Here is a 20,658-nt window from a genome sequence, read left to right as displayed (position 1 = left end):
ACTGTGATGATCATGGCAAGTTGTTTGGTCAATTACAGGTCTTTTTTGGTGAGTTTTACATTAATTATAAAAGATGAAAATAATAATAGTACCTTCCCCCTAACTTGTGTGAGGATTAAATAATGTTAATTCATGTCAAGTGAATAGTAAATGTTTTTAGCTATTAAATGGATGTTTGGGCTTATGTTACCCAATACAAGTTCATATGCTCAACACACAGTGGTGGTGGTGTAGTCGCTAACTCATGTCTGACTCTTGTGACTGCATGAACTTTAGCTCGCCAGGTTTCTCTGGCCATGGGATTTCCCAGTGAAGAATACTGGAGTGGGTTTCCTTTTCCTTCTCCAGGGGATCTTCTGAACCCAGGGATCGAAGCCAGGTCTCCTGCTTTCAGCCAGATTTCTTTACAGACTGAACCACCAGGGAGGCTCCTCAACACACAGTGAGGCCAGACTAATCGAAACATCGGAGTTTGTAGCAGAGAAACATTTATCTCAGGGCTGAGCAAGAATGGATGGCTCTTGTTCAAAAGACCCTGAACTTCCTGAAAAATTTTGGCAAAGCATTTTTAAAGGCCAGGTGAGGGAGGGACGTCCCAGAATATGTCATCAGCTGGTGCACAGTTCTCTGGTTGATGTTGAGGTAGCAGGGTGGTTAACATCAATCCTTAGGTGCCAGAAGGTCTGGGGGCTGTGTGCTCATGATCATCAGGTGGTTAACTTCTTTCATTTGGTGGTTTTTAACATCTGAAGAAGTCATGAAATATGCATGAGATACTATTTTCTGGGGACTTCAGGGAGGAGCTACAGCAGAGGATATGGGGCAGGGGGCTGTCCAGGGGAGGCCCCATAGGGTCTTGCTCAGTTATGCATCTGGCTATAAGGAACTAGCTTGTAGCAGACCAATACTCCTACCGAGAACAACCATATAAGGTAGACAGAGGACCAAAACCCGTCTGTTTGAAGTCACTGTTGCTGCTGCTGCTGCTGCTAAGTCACTTCAGTCGTGTCTGACTCTGTGTGATCCCATAGACGGAAGCCCACCAGGCTCCCCCGTCCCTGGTACTAGAGAGCTCCAAAGGCAGCCAGGACTTGGGAGGCCAAGATTCAAGAGAGAAGGGAGACTTATTGAGGTCATACTCACTAAGTCTGATATTTCTTTTTACTGCGATGCATGTACCAGTTCATCAGTGGCAGGTGCAGAGACCTGAAGGTAAGCAGAGAGTGACTGGGAGGAGGCTGAAAAGTTAAGTAAACCTACTGTTCATAATGCTGGCGAGAGAAGAACAGAGTAGAGGAAGAAGTGTTAACTGAAATCAAGCGAGCATACAAAGACTGAAACCCAGTTTTGAGTGAGCTCAGTCCTTAATTGGATTACTATGATCTACTCCTACAGCTACCATAAGCTAAGGAAGATCTCTCTGGAGGAAGGTGTCGCTCAGAACCTTGAGGGTTTTTTTTTTTTTAAATAAACAATGATTGTATTCAATTAAATGTACCTGGTATAACGTGATCAATGGGAAGGGGGAGCCATAGAAATGTCTGTAAGTGTTCTAGATACTAGATGTGATCTATAAAACATGAGAAATACATTCAAGAAATGAGGCAAGATGGAGAATTTAAACAAAGCAAAACAAGAATGGTGTATGTGTATGTATATACATACATACATACATATATGGAAGCAAATGGAAGTTGTAGAATGAAAAATACAGAAGTTAAAAATAGGGACTTCCCTGGTGGTGCAGTGGTTGGATATCTGCCTGCCATTGCAGGGGATGCAGGTTCAATTCCTGGTCTGGGAGGATTCTGAATCCCTCAGAGCAGCTGAGCCCATGTACCCCAGCTGCTGAAGCCCGCATGCCTAGAGTCTGTGCTCTGCAACAAGAGAAGCGACTGCAGTGAGAAGCCTGTGAACCACAACTAGAAAAAGCAACAAAGACCCAGTACAGCCACATAAATCAATAGTTATTTATTTATTTATTGCCATTGCCTTCTCCCAATAAATAAATACACCCCCAAATTAATAGAGTGGGTGGTTCAACTAAAGATTAGACACAGATGAAGAGAATATTAATGATGTGAAATATAGATCTGTAGAAGATATTAAGATATATGGAGTGCAAAAACCAGAAAATGCAGAAAAGAGCTTGATAGGCACGTGGATCATGTTCTAAGATATGTGTTAGAGTCCTCGAATGGGTGAAAAAGGAGAATGGGGCCGAAGGAATATTTGAAGAGATAATGGCCAGTATTTTTCTCAAATTAACAAATGACATCAGCCACAACTTCAAGAAGTGCTATAAATTCCAGACAGGATAAATACAAGGCAAACTACACATAAGCACTTCACAGTAAAACTGTTGTAAATTAAAGACAAAGAAAATATTAAATGAAGCCTGAGAAAAAGAGATTATCTTCAAAAGAAAAACAGTAAAACCGGCATCTGATGTTTCATCTGAAATGATGTAAGCTAGAAGACAGTGAAGTTAATAGTTGGTGAGTGCAGGTATACTTAGTTTTATTGTGCTTTGCAGATACTGTGTTTTTGGTTTTTTTAATTGAAGTTTTGCGGCAACCTGGCATTGTCACATGGTTGTTAATGTTTTTTATTAATAGCAATAAAATATTTTTTAAATGTGCATTTTTTCAGATATAATGCTTTTGTGTACTTAGTAGACTGTAATATAGTATAACTTTTAAAATTTTTTATTTATTTTTAATTAGAGGATAATTGCTTTACAATATTGTGTTGGTTTCTGCCATACATCAACATGAATCGGCCATAGGTATACATATGTCCCCTGCCTCTTGAACCTCCCTCCCAGAAGAAACCAAAAAATTCATGTGACTCACTTTATTGCAGTAGTCTGGAACATAGCCTGGATATCTCCAAGGCAGCCTCTACTTCAAGCAAATAACTGCTAATTTAGAATTCTGTTTCCTCCAAAGATATCCTTTAAAGGAAAGGTGGTATGATACCAAAAGCACAAACAACAAAAGAAAAAAATAGGTTAATTGTACTTGATCAAAATTGAAAGGTTTTGAAAGGACACCACTGAGAAAGTGAAAAGGCAACTCATAAATTGGGAGAATATTTTGCAAACCATGTAGCCAATAAAGGACTTGTATGTGTAATGTGTAAGGGATACTTAGAACCTGATAACAGAAAAGACAACCCAAATTAAAAATGAGCCATGAATTTATATAGGCATTTCTCAGAAGAAGATATGCAAATGACCCATAAACATAGAAAAAGATGCTCACAATCATACACCATCAGGGAAATGCAAACAGAAACCATGAAATACCATCTCATGTTTATTAAGATGGCTATCATCAAAAAGAAAACAAGTGCTGGTAAAGTTTGGAGAAACTGGAGCCCTCATGCACTGCTGGTGGGAACGTAAAATGGTGTAGCTGCTTTGGGAACCAGTCTGCCAGTTTCTTAAAATAGTGCACATGGAGGTGCTGTGTGACTCAGCAGTTCTACTCCTAGACACACACCCAAGAGAAATGAAAGTATGTGTCTATATAACAACTTGCACACAAATATTCATAGTAGTATTGTTTGTAATAGCCCCAAAGTGGAAACAACCCAGTGTCCATCAGCTGATAAATGGATAAATCAAATGTGGTGTATTTGTGTAATAGAATATTGTTTTGCAACGAAGGGAGTGAGGTGCTGATAAATGCTGTAGTAAGGAAGAAATTTGACACCTACTAAGTAGTGGAAGCAGCTAGTCACAAAAGACTGTTGTATGGTTCCATTTATATGAAATGTCTAGAATAAATCTGTAGAGACAGGAAGTCGATTCATAGTTTCTGGGTATAGAGTGGATGTGTTTGCGGGAATGAGAAGTTGCTACCGATGGATAGTGTGGTTTCTTTTTGGGATGATGGAAATGTTTTAAAGTTGATTGTTAAAAAAAAAAAAAAGTTGGTTGTAGTAATGGATGGACAAGTCTGTGGATATATAAGCCAAGGAATTGTATACTCTAAATAGGTGAATTATAGGGTATGTGAATTACATCTCAGTACAGCTATTACCAAAAAAAAAAAAGAAAAAGAAATAGAGGTGTTTCTAGAAAATAGGAGCTGTGGAAATTTGTTGCCAGTAGACTGTCACTTAAAAACTGCTAAATAGACTTCTTCAGGCAGAAGGAAATGATCACAGATAGAAGCACAGAAACCCAGGAAGGAATGAAGGGCAAGAGACCAAAGTGAAAAAGAAAAAAAGAGACCAAAGTGAAAATGTGGTTGAATTTAAATGAACATTGACTGCCAGACAATACTATGTCATGGGGTCCAAAATACATCTCTCATTATGTTGAAAGGTGTATACATATTAAAATGGTCTAGGGCCCTTACATTTTCTGGTAAGTGATAACTCTCATTCATAGTAGGTTCTGCTGAGTTAGGAAGCCAGATTCTTTAGAGGGTAAATTACTGAAAGAATTAATAAAAGAATATAGAGCTAGGAATAAGAAGAATAATGAGAAGGAAATATGAAATAGTAGAGAATAGTGCTTTAAACTAACAGATGCCAAGAAAGGCAGAAAAGTAATCTAGCACATGTAGGTCAAATACCAAATATGTAGATTTGAACCTAGACAGTAGCAGCCTCTTTAGGTTAACAGACTTTGTTAAATGCTTTTATTAAAAAAGCTAAGATTGTCAGATTGGATAAGAGCTGTTATCTACTTACAGGAGGTACATATCAAATATATGGGCACCAAATGTAAGTAAAAGACTGGAAGAAGATAAACCATGCAGCCCTAACCCAAAGCAACTGGTGTGGCCATCCTAGTAACAGATGCCAGAATCTGTAAGGCAGGAAGCATTACTAGAGATAAGGGGGAATCCCATGGTGCTAAAAGACGAGGAAACAATATTTTCACTAGTAAGTCTAAATCAACTAATCAAATATCGACAGAAAGGAAAAAAAGAAAAATGTGCAGTTATAGTGGGAAATTAATATACCTCTCTATAGAATAAGCATATGAAAAGCAATAAAGATAGAGGAGATTTGAGAAGCTCATTTAACAAACACTGCAGTTGTTGAGTACACATCCATCATGCTTACTGGGCCATAAAATAAGTTTCAAGAAATTTCAAGGTTCTAGTGTATAGCACTGGGAACTTATTCAATATCCTGTGATAAACCACAATGGAAAAACATAAGAAAGAATATATATATATATATATATATATATGTATAACTGAGTCACTTTGCAGGAGAAATTAAGCACAACATTGTAAATCAACTATACTTTGATGAAATTTTAAAAAATTTCAACGATTGGAAATCATACAGAATATATTTCTGGTCATAGTGAAATTATGGAGAAGGCAATGGCAACCCACTCCAGTGTTCTTGCCTGGAGAATCCCAGGGACGGGGAGCCTGGTGGGCTGCCGTCTATGGGGTCGCAGAGAGTTGGACACGACTGAAGCGACTTAGCAGCAGCAGCAGCAGCAGCAGCAGTGAAATTAAGCTAGAAATAAACAGTAAAAAAAGATGCTAGAAAACTCCTAAATATTTGGGAATTATGTAATACACAGTCCTAAATAGCCTGTGGGTCAAAGAAGAGATCCCAGTGGAATTGAGAATAGTTTGGATTTAAGATAATGAAAATACAGCATATTGGATCTTGTGGTCTGTAGTTAAACCTTACTTAGAGAAAAATCATTGCCTTAAATGCACATGATTGAGAGGAAGAAAGACTGAAAATCTTCACGTTTTATACATTAGAAAAAACCCAACTTATTAAACCCAAAAATATTGAAGGAAGGAAATAGCAAAGATAACAGAAATTAATGAGATAGAAACAGCAAAGGTACTACTAACTCCTTGTTCTCTTTTCCTCCTTTGGGGCTTGGGCCCATCCACAGCCATGAATGCCCCCTGGAACCTGGCCTGTAATATAAGGACATACCGCAGTGCCAGGCCAGAGAAGGAGCACAGGAAAGGATTATTCATCTGAATGAGTGAATGATAATAGATCAATAATAACACTGAATCTTGGTGCTGATAACTGGTTTTCAACTTGACTGGATGGGAGACATGTGTACTCCCATGGCTGATTCATGTCAATGTATGGCAAAAACCACTACAATATTGTAAAGTAATTAGCCTCCAATTAAAATGGAAACAAGAAACAAAATGAAAAAACACAAATGAGTATAGTCTGGCCTTTTAAAGAGAGAAATTTAATGAATTTTGGTTATTTATTTAATGATAGAAAGGTCCCATAATATAATACAAATATTTGCCATATTATCATGCTCGCTCAGTTTAAGCTCTTAATGGGAGAAACCTTGCCTTTGTCTTTCTTCTAGAATTTGGCAGAAGCCCTTCCTTTGGTTGGTGAGCTGTGCAATTTTGTTGACTTAAGTAGAAGTCTGGGGCTTGATTTGGAAGCTGCCTAAATCAATATCAGGACATTGCTTCTCTCACTGAGGTTGCTGGCCACAAATAACATAACTTACTAAAGGTTTCCGAGGAAGTAAAATCCAACCGCTTTCAAAGTAAATACATTCATATTATTTCATAACCCATATAGGCTCGATCTTCAAAAATATCCTTGTACTTAACCCTAAAACATTTATGAAGTACCCACAATATATTTGTTGTTCTGAAGTGGCTAAATGGGCCCCTAGAGATTTAGAAGTTTAAATATGATTTGTTGGGGTTAACCAACAGGCCTGATTCCTTCTGATATCACGTGAGTCAGTTTCCTTTGGTCTTTGTCTTAAAGAAAACTGACCCTGTGTTCCTTTTATTTTTAAATTATGTCCAAATCACAGCTTTATGTGAAACTATGCATTCTTGTTGCTGTTGTGAGATGTGTTATGCATCTGAAGGGAGTGAGCGTGGAAAGTACGTGTAGTTTGAAGGATGCTGAAATGAGCGCCATGTCTTCACTGCGCGTCTCAGGAGATGGCAGGCGGTGGCCCTGCGGCATGTGCCCTCGTCCCTCGGCTGTGGCCCTCACGGGATGGGGGCAACCAAAGCCCACAAAAGCTTGACCGGCGGAACCAGGACTCTGTGAAGGTTTTATGAAGAGTTGTGAAAGGGACATGCGGCCTTGCTTGTTGGAAAGCTGTCCTTCCTGATGGTTTTGCTTGTCATCTGAGTTTCTAGTCTCTGCTGCCTTTAGAAGGAACCGCAAAGATGAGGGAAGCCAGAAGCTTCATGACTGCCCGGCCACCAGAGCCCCAATGCAGGGGGAAACCGTAGCTGTCTCAGAGCTGACCTGATGCGACGCCTGCCTGCCTGCTGCTCTGAGGGCGGGGTGAGCCTGGAGTGGGGGGCACAGGGCGCCCACAGTGGACCCGGCCCTGGAGCCACACGGGCACACGGCAGGGCTTCACTTCTGAGCGCCGTCAGAAGGGCCCTGGGCTGGCAGTTGCCATTTTGAAAGTCTTCATCGTTTTTACCCTGTAAACATGCATTTTGCACGACGAGATGAGGGCACGGGCTCAGAGGGCCTGGGATCGCAGCTCCTGCAGGGTTTCACCTCCTGCTGCCTCCTCGCCTTCCTGGGGGGACAGTGCAGCTGGCTGCGCCCCCACTCGCTGGGGCGCCGGGCTGTTCCACCCAGCAGCTGCTGCTGTCTCCTGTCCTCTGTCCTTGGTCCCTGGTGGGGGCTCGGCCTCCAGGAGGGGCAGGGCCAGGCATGTACATGCTGTGGTTAAGGACCGGGCCTGGGGCTGGCGCTCCTGCCTTGAGCCAGCGGTGTCACGGTGTGTTCAGCGGGCACCTTGGTGGGGCGAGCCTCTTACCCACCTCAGAGCCAGGCACCGACCACTCTCGAGTATGAGGCCGCAATCCCTGGGGGCCCACCTGCTGTGGATGGAGGTGACAGGCTCAGAAGAGATTGGCTGAAAGCAGCAAGCATGAAATGTGACCCCACCCCAATGGGGTCTGCCGGGCAGTTCTGCTTTGGGCCAGTCTGGTTGTCCTGGCTGGCCCTCTCCTGGGTGTGTCATCAGCTGGCAGCTCACTTGGAGCCTTGGGGATCCAGATTGGCCCTGTGTGGCATACGACAGTTGGCAGGCTGTCGGCAGGGGCAGTGGGAACAACCAGGTACGCTGGAGATGGGGCACCCGGGCTGCTTTGGGTGGTGGCCACGTTCCAAGGGCAACAGAAGAGGCCAGCCGTAGTGAGCAGGTGTTTCTCAAGTCTCTGCCATGTCACATTCTTTACCAAGTTGGCCAAAGCAAGACACAGCCCAGCCCAGAGTCCAGGAACCAAGAAGGAATCCACCTCTTGATGAAAGGAGCTGCAAAAATGATGCAGGGACAGGAGGAACCCCTGAAATGACATCAGCAAATGACATTTATTTTAATTTTTTCTTTAAAAAATCAGCACGTATTTTCCCGCTTCTGAACTCTTAGCAAAATTAGCTTACGATTAGACCTCGTGTATATTTATAGAACAGTTCTGTGCAAATCTATTTCAGAGTTCCCCAGAACTTTATTGCCTAGACTAAGGATTCCTTTAGACCTGCTGCCAAACCCAGATAATCATTAAACCACCCCAGTAATACGCTGCTTCACCGGATTAAGGAAAGAAAAGAAGGTATGAGCTGAGAATTGACGTCAGCCTTGTTTTAGATGTTTTTCCTCCCCAGGATGGCGAGCCTGCCTTTTCCATTTTTGAATGCACTGTCTTTGTAGGAATGGTCAGGGGAAGGTGAGTGACCTCGTGCAGGTGGTCTGCAAAGATGGGAGGGCTTGTCCCAGGTTTCTGGGGCTCTGGGCCCCATTTTAATGGTTTGTTTTGACCTGGAGGAGTGGCACAGAGTTCCAGAGTATTTGGAAGGGTCCCTCGTGTGGCTCTGTGACTGAGCCCCTCCCAAGCACCCACCCCAGCAGATTCCTGGTCCCCTGCCACTCTCTGTCTTTACCTGCTCACCTCTAACCGCTGTCCTGAGATCGCCCTGCACTGCTGTCTTCCCACCAGGCTTCCGGCTCTGTCTTGTGTCCTGAAGTGCCCGGCAGTGTCCTGGCCACCAAACCCAGAGCCAGGAAAGGAGTGCAGGGGCCACGCTGCCAGGGGATCAGGATTGACATGAAAATCGCTGGAGTCAGGAAATTCCAGGGCCCTTCAGTCATTTGGGAAGACATTTGACCTGAGAGGCCCGGGGTGGGGGGATCAGGTTCCCATCATGTCAGGAGGAATTGAGGTTCCTGTCAGGAACTGGCCTGGCAGGAAGGCGTCCGGGTCCTCCACTTTGTGGGCAGAGCCTGAATGATTCTGTCTAACCCCTTCTAATAACTAGATTGGAATTAAGCGCCACTCGCCGCCTGTCCGCCTTGTCACTTTCTTTCCTAACTGTTAACTTAGTTATCCCTGACAAGACTGAAGCCTGCATTTGGCATACCCATCAATTTGTTTGTAACTGAAGCCGAACCCCAAAGTACCAAGGGTTTTTACTGTTCGTGCGTCAGTCCAGCCCAGTAGCTTTTCCTGCTCCTTGGCTCACGTGATGGTTTACAAGTTAATCTGGGGCGTGGTGATGGCGGGGCTCATGTTGTGGAACGCAGCGGCCAGCGTGTGCGGATTCGTTTGGCATCGTCACAGGCTGCCTGAGTTTCAGGGACCCCTTCATGCACATGTGCCCCAGCTTGCTAAGGGGAGCAAGCTGACCTTGCCCCCTTCCTATAGCCCTACTGTAAGCCACACTTTCAAGGGACTAAAGGGCACAGAGTCATTGTTTCTGTTTTAGTTGAAGGACTTGCACAAATCGCCCAGCTGTTAGTTATGGAGGCAGGGTCGTGACGCCTGGCTTAGGAAGTCAGGTAGCCTTTCTGCTGGAAGGGGAATGTCCTGTCTGATCGAGGATGCTTGGGTCTCAGGGGCTGTGGCTGCTAATTACAGCAGAAAGAATACAGCTGAAGGTGAACTTCCACACATTTTGACGGTTGGTTTAAATGGCTTTTCATTCTCTTCTGTGTTCTATTAATGTGTCATACTTGCTTGGCAAAACGATCTTTGAGGAAAGGAAGCCAGTATGTATTCCTTGGTGCCCAGCCCATGCCTAACATATAATTTTATTAAAATTGAACCATGGAAGTGGCAGTAGCTACTGATGCCCTGAATGTGAGAAGCGGAATCGTGAGAACAGGCAGTTCTGCTAAGGTTTTGGGATTCTGTGGTTGGGAGGCTGGGGAGGTGGGGAGGGTCCTGCTGTGATTTGGGGCTACTGAGAGCATGAGGAGGCAGGTACCTGGTGGGTCAGGGTGAACAGTGGGGCCAACCAGGTATTCACCCCAGCTACTGGGAATAAAATCAGGAGGTATGGAGTAAAGACGATGTGGAAAATAACCATGGTTGCTGGTAAGAATGGTGGCTCAGATGGTAAAGAATCTGCCTGCAGAGCAGGAGACCTGGGTTCGATCCCTGGGTTGGGAAGATCCCTGGAGAGGAGAATGGTAATCCACTCTAGTAATCCCATGGACAGAGGAAGCTGGTTGGGGGTGGGGTGCTATAGTCCATGGTATTGCAAAGAGGTGGACACGACTGAGTGACTAACACTTTTTCATGTCTGCTGACCCCTAGGATCGACATCTGCTCCAGCTAAGGCGAAGAGCACAGGACTGGGGGAAGGGTGAGGGCTGAAAGTCTAGCACTGGGTGACTCAGACTTTTGTCCACTCCCTGGTAGTGTCCACTTGAGGTGCCTCAAGTTGATGACCTGGGAGGGCCAGAAGCAGCATGTGCTGAAGCTGGTCTGGGTGGTTCGAGAGGGAATTTTGTTCAATGCAGTCATTATGCAAAATTAAATTATCCTGTATATATATATTCAATGAACAAAAGCTATTAGTATATTAGAAACAAAGGTAAAAGTATTCAAATATATACACCTAAGTATATACTATATATATATATATAACTGAATCACTTTGCTTTACACCTGGAACTGATAATATTGTGAGCCAACTCTACTTCAAAAAAGTACTCAAAACATGTTACTTCCTAATTGTTTCATTGCATTGGGAGTTACTTTCATCTCCTGAAACTGTATGATAAAAATAGTATATGCTGGTGAGCTGCTGTGTATCTCTTTTTAGCTCCACACTCGGTGACTTCACACTGGTAGCTTTAAACTGGCCATGGTGGGAATATTTGTACCACATGTGCGTGCACCTCTCGCCTCCCTGTACAACGGAGCAGTAATTCCTCTCCGACTCAGTTCTCTCTGTCTGGCTTGAGAGTGGACCACAGCCTCCAAATGCCTTCAACCCCCTCGAGGGGAGCCAGAAACTCTATCCAAAAGCTTCCTCCTTTGGACTCACACAGTTCACATTTCCAAGGATGGAGGCAAAAGAAATTATCATAGCTTAAAGTGCTTTCAGTCTTCCCAGGTGGCTCAGTGGTAAAGAATCTTGCCAATGCAGGAGATGCAGTTTGGACCCCTGAGTCTGCTCTGAGTCGGGAAGATCCTCTAGAGGAGGAAATGGCACCCCACTCCAGTACTCTTGCCTGGAAAATCCCATGGACAGAGGAGCCTGGGGGGGCTATAGTCCATGGGGTCTCAAAGAGGCAGACATTCCTTAGCGACTGAGCATGCAAAGGGCTTTAAGTTTCCTTATCTGCTAGTCTGTTGATGATATGTGGGATTAAAAATGAGCAGAAGTGTTGATACTGTCAACAGAATGGACCACAAAAGCTTTATTAGTTGAAAATGCCAGTAGGAGTTAAAAGAAAGAATGAGCTGCAGTGATTACAGCTGTACGTACACAAGGACCAGTGAATGCGCTAACAGGTTCCTTGTCTAATTAGAATTTCCACCTAAGAATGATAAAGTCTGATTTTAGTCCATAGGAGACCCGAGCCCAGGAGACGCCTTCTGCAGGAAATCCTCTGCTTCTGTAAGGAGGGAGGCCAGCTCCCTGCGTGTCCCCCCAAAGCTTAGGCACACCTCCCCTGAGTGTTCCCCCCAAACCCTGGGGGCACCACCCCTGAGTGTTCTCCCCTCCTACCCCCGCAGCCTGGGTGCGCCTCCCCTGAGTATTCCCCCTGCACCCTGGGTGCACGTTCCCCCCAAATCCTGGGTGCACCTCTGGCACCAGAGTACAGTGAGCTTGGCCCGTTGAGTCCCAGCTTTCTCAGATCAGATTGCTCATCTGTAAAGTGCCAGTCAAGAATGTTGACCCTCACCAGCATGCCTTTAATAGTTTGTTATTAGAGAAATAAAACAAGTGAATCAAATAGGATTAACCCCTTCAGATGATTTAACTATTTCTTACAAATAACAAAGAACAAATTCCTTTCATTCTGTTGAGGATAACCAGAAACGTGGAGCTGTGGGGGTCTCTGCAAGAATTAGCAGCTTGTTATAGATGCTGATTCTGGACAAGTTGACAGTCTTTGTTTCTCCTGTTCAGGATAATAAGCAAAGCTTTTCCATCAAAGGAGACTAATTCCTTGTTTGAAATCTCACTTATAGCAGGAGGATTAGCAGGCCTTTACCTAGATGTTTTGAAGTAGCCACGTATTTGCCCCCACTTCTCTCTAGTCTCCTGGTATTTTGGAATAAGAGCTTTATTCATCAAGTGGATGAATAATAAGAGCCACCCTTACTGAGGAATGAAGCATGAAGTTGTATACCTGGATTTTCTCATAATGTTCATCTTTGGTTAAAATTACTTTCCTGTATTTTTAAGTGTATGGATTATTCTAAATGTCATGTCATGCTGGCTAATTGAAACAGCCTCAAAGTCTTAATGACTTACTAGAGCAAACGCTCATGTCTTGCTCTTGTCACTGTCCAGGATGGGTCAGTGGGGGCTGGGCAGCAAAATGCTGTCTTCTATGCAGTGATTCAGGGGCCTGAGCTGCTTCTGTCTGGGGTCTGCTGGTTTCCATACTTGGGAGTCCTCTCTGGCTCCTCTGTATTTGGCCACAGGCATGAGGAGAAAGGAGTGTAGTTGGGTAGGAGTGTTTTGGCCAGGCCTGTTGGGATTCTTCCCTTTCACCTATATTCTAGAGGTCAGTACTCAGTTACCCAGCAATAGGCCAACTATAAACCTGGGATACATGGTCTCTGTCCCCAGGAGGAAAGGGAATGGCACTGGCAAGCTTGCAGCATTACCTTGGCCAGACCAGAACACTCAGATCACCAAAGCTGCATTTTGTGAGCATATTTTCAAGTCCTCAGAAGGTCTCTGGCCATAGAGCAGATGCAGAGCATAGTGGTCAAGAGCGTGACCTCAATTCAGATTCCCTGAATTCAAATCCCACCTCCATCACTTAGCAGATATGACAAGTGTCTTAGTCTGTCTCCGTGACTCAGATTTCTCATTGTGAAATGCAGATAACAAAGGAAATCACTAGACTTTGTGTGAGAATGAGATGATGTAACGTGTAAAATGCTTAGAATTACGAATGGATGTAATTAACAACATATAAGTATTTGTTGAAAGAGATGGGAATGCCAGAGCACCTGACCTGCCTCTTGAGAAACCTATATGCAGGTCAGGAAGCAACAGTTAGAACTGGACATGGAACAACAGACTGGTTCCAAATAGGAAAAGGAGTACGTCAAGGCTGTATATTGTCACCCTGCTTATTTAACTTCTATGCAGAGTACATCATGAGAAACGCTGGGCTGGAAGAAGCACAAGCTGGAATCAAGATTGCTGGGAGAAATATCAATAACCTCAGATATGCAGATGACACCACCCTTATGGCAGAAAGTGAAGAGGAACTAAAAAGCCTCTTGATGAAAGTGAAAGAGGAGAGTGAAAAAGTTGGCTTAAAGCTCAATGTTCAGAAAATGAAGATCGTGGCATCTGGTCTCATCACTTCATGGGAAATAGATGGGGAAACAGTGGAAACAGTGTCAGACTTTATTTTGGGGGGGCTCCAAAATCACTGCAGATGGTGACTGCAGCCATGAAATTCAAAGACGCTTACTCCTTGGAAGAAAAGTTATGACCAACCTAGATAGCATATTCAAAAGCAGAGACATTACTTTGCCAACAAAGGTCCATCTAGTCAAGGCTATGGTTTTTCCAGTGGTCATGTATGGATGTGAGAATTGGACTGTGAAGAAAGCTGAGCACTGAAGAATTGATGCTTGTGAACTGTGGTGTTGGAGGAGACTCTTGAGAGTCCCATGGACTGCAAGGAGATTCAACCAGTCCCTCCTCAAGGAGATCAGCCCTGGCTGTTCTTTGGAAGGAATGATGCTAAAGCTGAAACTCCAGTACTTTGGCCACCTCATGCGAAGAGTTGACTCATTGGCAAAGACTCTGATGCTGGGAGGGATTGGGGGCAGTAGGAGAAGGGGACGACAGAGGATGAGATGGCTGGATGGCATCACGGACTTGATGGACGTGAGTCTGAGTGAATTCCGGGAGTTGGTGATGGACAGGGAGGCCTGGCATGCTGCGATTCATGGGGTCGAAAAGAGTCGGACACGACTGAGCTGAACTGAACTGAACTGAAGTATTTGTTAATGGGCTTCCCAGGTGGCTCAGTAGTAAATAATCTGCTTGCTAATGCAGGAGATGCAGGTTTGATTCTTGGGTCAGGAAGATCCCCTGGAGAAGGAAATGGCAACCCATTCCAGTATTCTTGCCTGGGAAATTCTGTAGACAGAAGGAACCTGGCGGACTACAGTCCACGGGGTTGCAGAGAGTTGGACACAACTTATGGACTGAACAATGACAACAAGTATTTATTAAATAAATTTTCTAAAAATGAGACTAGTCATAAAGAGACCCAGTGTCCTTTTGGGTGAGTTGTAGTTTGAATATATTGCCATTCAGATGAAGAATGTTTCTTTTTGTTCATTTGTAAAAATGTTTATTGAGCCACTGTTAATTATAATGGAGCAAACCTGACCACACAATCTGAGCAAGTAGGCTCCTCACTGAGCCAAAGGAAACAGCATGTTTTCTCCACCAAATTTGCCTTTTAAACTCTGTGTCTCTCAATCCATGGTCCCATTGGCATCTTAGTTTCCACTCTCCAAATCCGTGGCTCCTTCCGGGCCCCTGAGAGTGAAAGGTGACATTGGCCCAGTGCCTTTCCTCTCCTGGCCACGTCTTATAGGTCCTGTCAATGTCGTTCATGTAGTGGGTGTGATTTCTGTCTACCTGTTACGTAGTTTGCTTCCAATCTGTTTATATGAACATGCTACCTCTCCCATTAGGGTCCAGATTTTTGGATAATGCATGGTTTCATTGATTTATTTTAAAATATTGATTGATCAGTTTGGCTGTGCTGGGTCTTAGTTGCGACATGTGGGATCTTTAGTTGTGGCATATGGGATCTAGTTCCCTGACCAGGGATCGAACCTCGGCCCGCTGCATTGGGAGTGTGGAGTCCTAGCCCCTGGACCACCAGGGAAATACCAGATAATGTTTGATTTCAGAAAACACACGAAGGCAACAGGAAGTGATTTCTGGGTTCCAGCCCCCACCGCAGGAGCAGGCCGGGCTTAACAGGCTCTTTCTCTTGCAGCTGGACGACTGCACCCTGCAGCTCTCCCACAATGGTACTTACCTGGACTTGGAGGCCACCCTGGCCGAGCAACGGGACGAGTTAGAAGGCTTCCAGGATGACGCTGGGTAAGAGTGACTGCTGTCCCTGCCAGCTGGTTCCGACCCTCCACGAAATGGGGCTTCGTTGAGGCCTTCAAATATTTTGGAGAAATCACCATAGCTTTCACCTTGTCTCACTCACAGTCACACAAAAGGACTCACCAGTAGTAACTGCAGACTCATAGAATTTGAGTAGCTCTTCTTAGTAAGGCTACTCAGGGGTTGAGAATTTCTGGTATAGTTTAATTAAGCATGTGATATTTACATTCAAAATTTCTTTTTAAACCAAATGTAGTTAAATTAATATTTTCCAGATTTTAGTGGATTGACAACTATTTTGTACATTGTTCCTGGATATTTAGTTTTTTGGCAGATGCCCCTTTAGGTCATTTTATAAAGTGTATCATCTTTTGAACTCATTAGCGGAAAAAATAATTATTAATTATGTTAGTTAATATCAAGTTACTTTTAGCCTGTGTCTAGAATTGCTTAGTATTTCTGATCGCTGTGAGTCTGAATAAAGCAATTCATATAAAAAGTCAGAAATATATACAAAAAGCAAAGCCACTGTAGGAATATACCCGTACAATTAGCCATTCCTATATTTATTAGATTATTTTTTCAAGTGATTGTTTTATTCTCTTTCAGATTTTTTTTTAACTTTTCATGTCAAAATGATTTTTAACTCCCAGAAGAGTTGAGAGTAAAGCACTGACATTTTCCAAATAACCCTTTACCCAGCTTCCCGTGACGTTAACATATTACATAACCAATGCAAATTTGCCCAAACCAAGACATTAATATTTGTAAAATACTATTATGTATTTATTAGGTTATCGGAATACACTTTGGATGCCCCCTCCACCTCCCTTTCTACTCCTCATTCATCCAGAACCAAGTCTCTCTCTGACTTTATCACCTTCCTCCTTAGAAACCTTCAAAGGCTCCCTCTTCCTTTCCAAATAATGCCCATCCATCTTTGCCTGCTATTCAGGAATCTCTTCAAAAATTCTTTTGAGGCAACCTTTCCTGAGTTAAAAATGTACTGCTGTCAAATGACTATTATCTGATTTTCATGAATGGCTCAGAAAATGAGGAAAAGTGGGAACCTTCTTGGTGCTGCTTTCCTACCTGACACCAGAATATATTGATGACTTTCTGAGTTTCCTCTGCTTTAATACCTATCACAAATTATGGTCCTTTCCCCATTAATGGTCCCCTTAATTATTCCTCTTCTCTGCTGCTAATATTCTATTAGATCAGAACTGGGCCTGCCTGCATATCCAGCCTAGCATTTTCTCAACACATTAGAGACACTTAGGGTATACTAGGAGCCAGGTGAACAGAGGAGCCCAGAATGGATTCCTGAGTGTCATGCGGTTGGGCACCGAGATCAGGGTCCTTGGTTGGAACCCAGTCAAGCTCTCTCAGGATGCCCTTCCTGTCTCCTGAGTGGATTCAGAAGCCATGAAAGACCTGGGAAATGCCATAGGCTGTACACACATGAGGGATATCTCCATTAAGTCACATCAAATTCTGCTCATCATCATTTTACAAAATTACATCGTTAAGACTGAAAGATTTGGGGGAAATTCCTTTGCTATGGTTTTTACCAAGTATTTGACAACGGCATTCTTTTATGTAAGATGTCAGCCCTAGGTTGCATGACAGTCTAATGGGATGACTTCATGTTTCATTGATCAAATAGATCTCAGGAGTGTTATGAGTAGATCATTGCCAATTTGAAACATGTCCCTAGTGCTGTTGTGCTTGAAAACCATGACCTGTCTGATATTTTTCTTTCTTATTAAAACATGACTAGTTTGGAAATGACAGCTTGGAAAAAAGTGTTAATAGCTAAGAGTACCAAGAGTTAAGAGTGGGGAAGAAAATAACCTTATGAAGCACCTGATATGCCAACCACTGTGTTAGGAACCTTATTCATGGCATGTGTGTTTACTGGTTCATTTCCTTAATAGGCACAAACATGGGATTGGATTTTCTCACCTCCATGTTTCATTTGAAACAACTGAGGGCCAGGAGTTCAATCACACGTCCAGGGAGGCAGAGCTGGTAGGAGGTGGAGCAGCGTTTGACCGTAGGTGTGACTGGTTCCCAAGTCCATGCTCCTCTGCCATCCCAGGAGCTTCTGGAATATACATTTCAGGTTCTCCTGAAGATGTACATTGGTACCCGAGGGGACGTATGGTTGGTTCATGCAAGGACTTCCTCAGTTCCAGGCTAATTAACTATCTGTAGCTGGAGCAGCACCCTCTGCAGGGTGGCTCCATCCCCTGGCCCTGAGGCTACAGCTCATATTATAAACATGGTGTCCAGATGCCAGCTTCTTTGCAGTCATGCCTAGAGAGCCAGGGAGCCTGCTGCAAGCCCCCTAGAGCAGACCCTGGGGCTAACCCTCTCACTTTGTTCCCTTCTGAGCCATTACCTGACCATGGGTCCATCTGACAGGGGCAGCCTTGACCGCATTTCTGCACCCTCAGGGCATGGGGTGCCAGGGAAACAAGTTATGGCAAGATGAGAAGGTGGCACTCACGACATGGGAAACTGCAAACACTGGGGAGGGAGGAGGTGGCCCAGAGGAGGTCGGGTAGCTGCATGTTTGACTGCTGGGTCCCAAACCCACTCCAGAATGGAGTTTCTATCTGAAATAGTCTTCATTTGTGGGATTCAGCCTTTATCCTCTGGAACATATCCAGGATGACCTTCCTGTTTATCTGGAAGAGTGTGAAGAAGCCACCTCTCCTGGTCTCTGGTCGGGAGAGCCCCTGGGCCTGGCCTGGGCTGCAGAAGACAGGCCAGGATGGTGCTGTCCTGGCATTGCTGGGTCACTCTGCTGAGCCCCGGGTCCTGAGCACGTCCATGAACGCTGGTGGCCTGTGGTGAGTTACTGGGCGCTGGCTGGAAGCAGCGTGATGGTGGAGGCTTTGTGCACAGGAGGGAGGTGTCTGGGTGCATCTGCAGGAACACTTGCGCTGAGTGGCCCTCCTGGGACTTTTCTTAGAAGCTTGCATTTGGCAGAGTCTGTGTGCCTGAGAGCTCATGCCTCCCTCAAACAGGAGTTAAAATATAATTTCCTCCTGGTTAAGAATTGCCCTGGTGAAGCGTGAAAAGGGCAAATGAAGCCATTCTGTTTCTTTTTTGTTGTTGTTGTAAAATTATAGGAAAATACCTGCTCACGGTATGGCCACTTAATTAAGATGGGTGTCAGGCTGTGTGGAGACGGTAGTGGTGTTGGTTGTGTGTGTTCAGAATCAGTTTTTCTTGCTGGAGGAGCTGGTTTCTTTGTTCTTGTCCATTACCCTGCTCTTTTCTGCCAAGACTAAAATTTAACTTATCCCTTGTTTATAATGATCACTCAGACTATATAGCTAGTTGGAGAAGAGGAGAAAGACCTTCAAAAGTACAAGAACAAAACAATTATCATGCTAGCAGAGTAAAGCCAGGTCTTTTTATTGCCTTCGAAAGCCAGTGAAGTGAGTAGGCACAGCAGGGGGCAGTGGAAACCGAAGCCCCTGGGTAGTGATTCCCTACCCTGCCATTGTGTGACATGGGGCAAGTCACTCTACCTCTGATGAGAGTTTATAAAATTTATTTATAAAATGAGGACACTGTTACCCACTCCCATTTCCCTCCTTGTATCAGCAGCGACCCCAACAGAGTCTCAGGGCTTGAGGAGAGTGTAAAGAGCAGCTGTGCACAGTAGTTAGGGGCGGGAGCCTTGCAGTTAACCTCAGGGCTGTGTGACTATGGGAATGCTACTTTACCTCTCTGAACCTTGGTTTCCTTGTAAGTGGGGATAATATAATATATGTGATAATCATATTATGATTGTAATATAACCATCATACTGCCTCCTTGGTTTATTGTGAGGTAAAATATGATGATGTACCTAAACCATTAAGCTGGTTCCCAGCATGTAAGACAGACCCAAAGCTAGTAGCTTTCAGTTCAGTTCAGTTCAGTTGCTCAGTCGTGTCCGACTCTTTGTGACCCCATGAACTGCAGCACGCCAGGCCTCCCTGTCCATCACCATCTCCCGGAGTTCACTCAGACTCACGTCCATCGAGTCCGTGATGCCATCCAGCCATCTCATCCTCTGTTGTCCCCTTCTCTTCCTGCCCCCAATCCCTCCCAGCATCAGTCTGTTCCAGTGAGTCAACTCTTCGCATGAGGTGGCCAAAGTACTGGAGTTTCAGCTTTAGCATCATTCCTTCCAAAGAAATTCCAGGGCAGATCTCCTTTAGAATGGGCTGGTTGGATCTCCTTGCAGTCCATGGGATTCTCAAGAGTCTTCTCCAACACCACAGTTCAAAAGCATCAATTCTTCAGTGCTCAGCTTTCTTCACAGTCCAACTCTCACATCCATACATGACCGCTGGAAAAACCATAGCCTTGACTAGACGGACCTTAGTCGGTAAAGTAATGTCTCTGTTTTTGAATATACTATCTAGGTTGGTCATAACGTTTCTTCCAAGGAGTAAGCGTCTTTGAATTTCATGGCTGCAGTCACCATCTGCAGTGATTTTGGAGCCCCCCCAAAATAAAGTCTGACACTGTTTCCACTGTTTCCCCATCTATTTCCCATGAAGTGATGGGACCAGATGCCATGATCTTCGTTTTCTGAATGTTGAGCTTTAAGCCAACTTTTTCACTCTCCTCTTTCACTTTCATCAAGAGGCTTTTTAGTTCCTCTTCACTTTCTGCCATAAGGGTAGTGTCATCTGCATATCTGAGGTTATTGATATTTCTCGCGGCAATCTTGATTCCAGCTTGTGTTTCTTCCAGTCCAGCGTTTCTCATGATGTACTCTGCATATAAGTAAAATAAGCAGGGTGACAATATACAGCCTTGACCTACTCCTTTTCCTATTTGGAACCAGTCTGTTGTTCCATGTCCAGTTCTAACTGTTGCTTCCTGACCTGCATACAGATTTCTCAAGAGGCAGGTCAGGTGCTCTGGTATTTCCATCTCTTTCAGAGTTTTCCACAGTTTCTTGTGATCCACACAGTCAAAGGCTTTGGCATAGTCAATAAAGCAGAAATAGATGTTTTTCTGGAACTCTCTTGCTTTTTCCAT

The 20,658-nt window shown here is 44.2% G+C and overlaps 1 protein-coding gene across 3 annotated transcripts in view; it reads left to right on the top strand.

The window, feature by feature from the left end:
- Window positions 1-20,658, top strand: part of FHOD3 (formin homology 2 domain containing 3) — a 529,663-nt gene that overhangs the window by 46,891 nt on the left and 462,114 nt on the right. For all 3 annotated transcript variants that reach the window (XM_018039641.1, XM_018039640.1, XM_018039639.1), the window contains exon 2: window positions 15,482-15,588. In XM_018039641.1, the coding sequence (XP_017895130.1) occupies window positions 15,482-15,588 (107 nt within the window). The remainder of the gene's footprint in view (window positions 1-15,481; window positions 15,589-20,658) is intronic.

Source organism: Capra hircus, chromosome 24, assembly GCF_001704415.2.
Source record: "Capra hircus breed San Clemente chromosome 24, ASM170441v1, whole genome shotgun sequence".
NCBI lineage: Eukaryota > Metazoa > Chordata > Mammalia > Artiodactyla > Bovidae > Capra > Capra hircus.
Note: the sequence above shows the minus strand (reverse complement) of the source record. Positions and strands in the feature narration are given on the sequence as shown.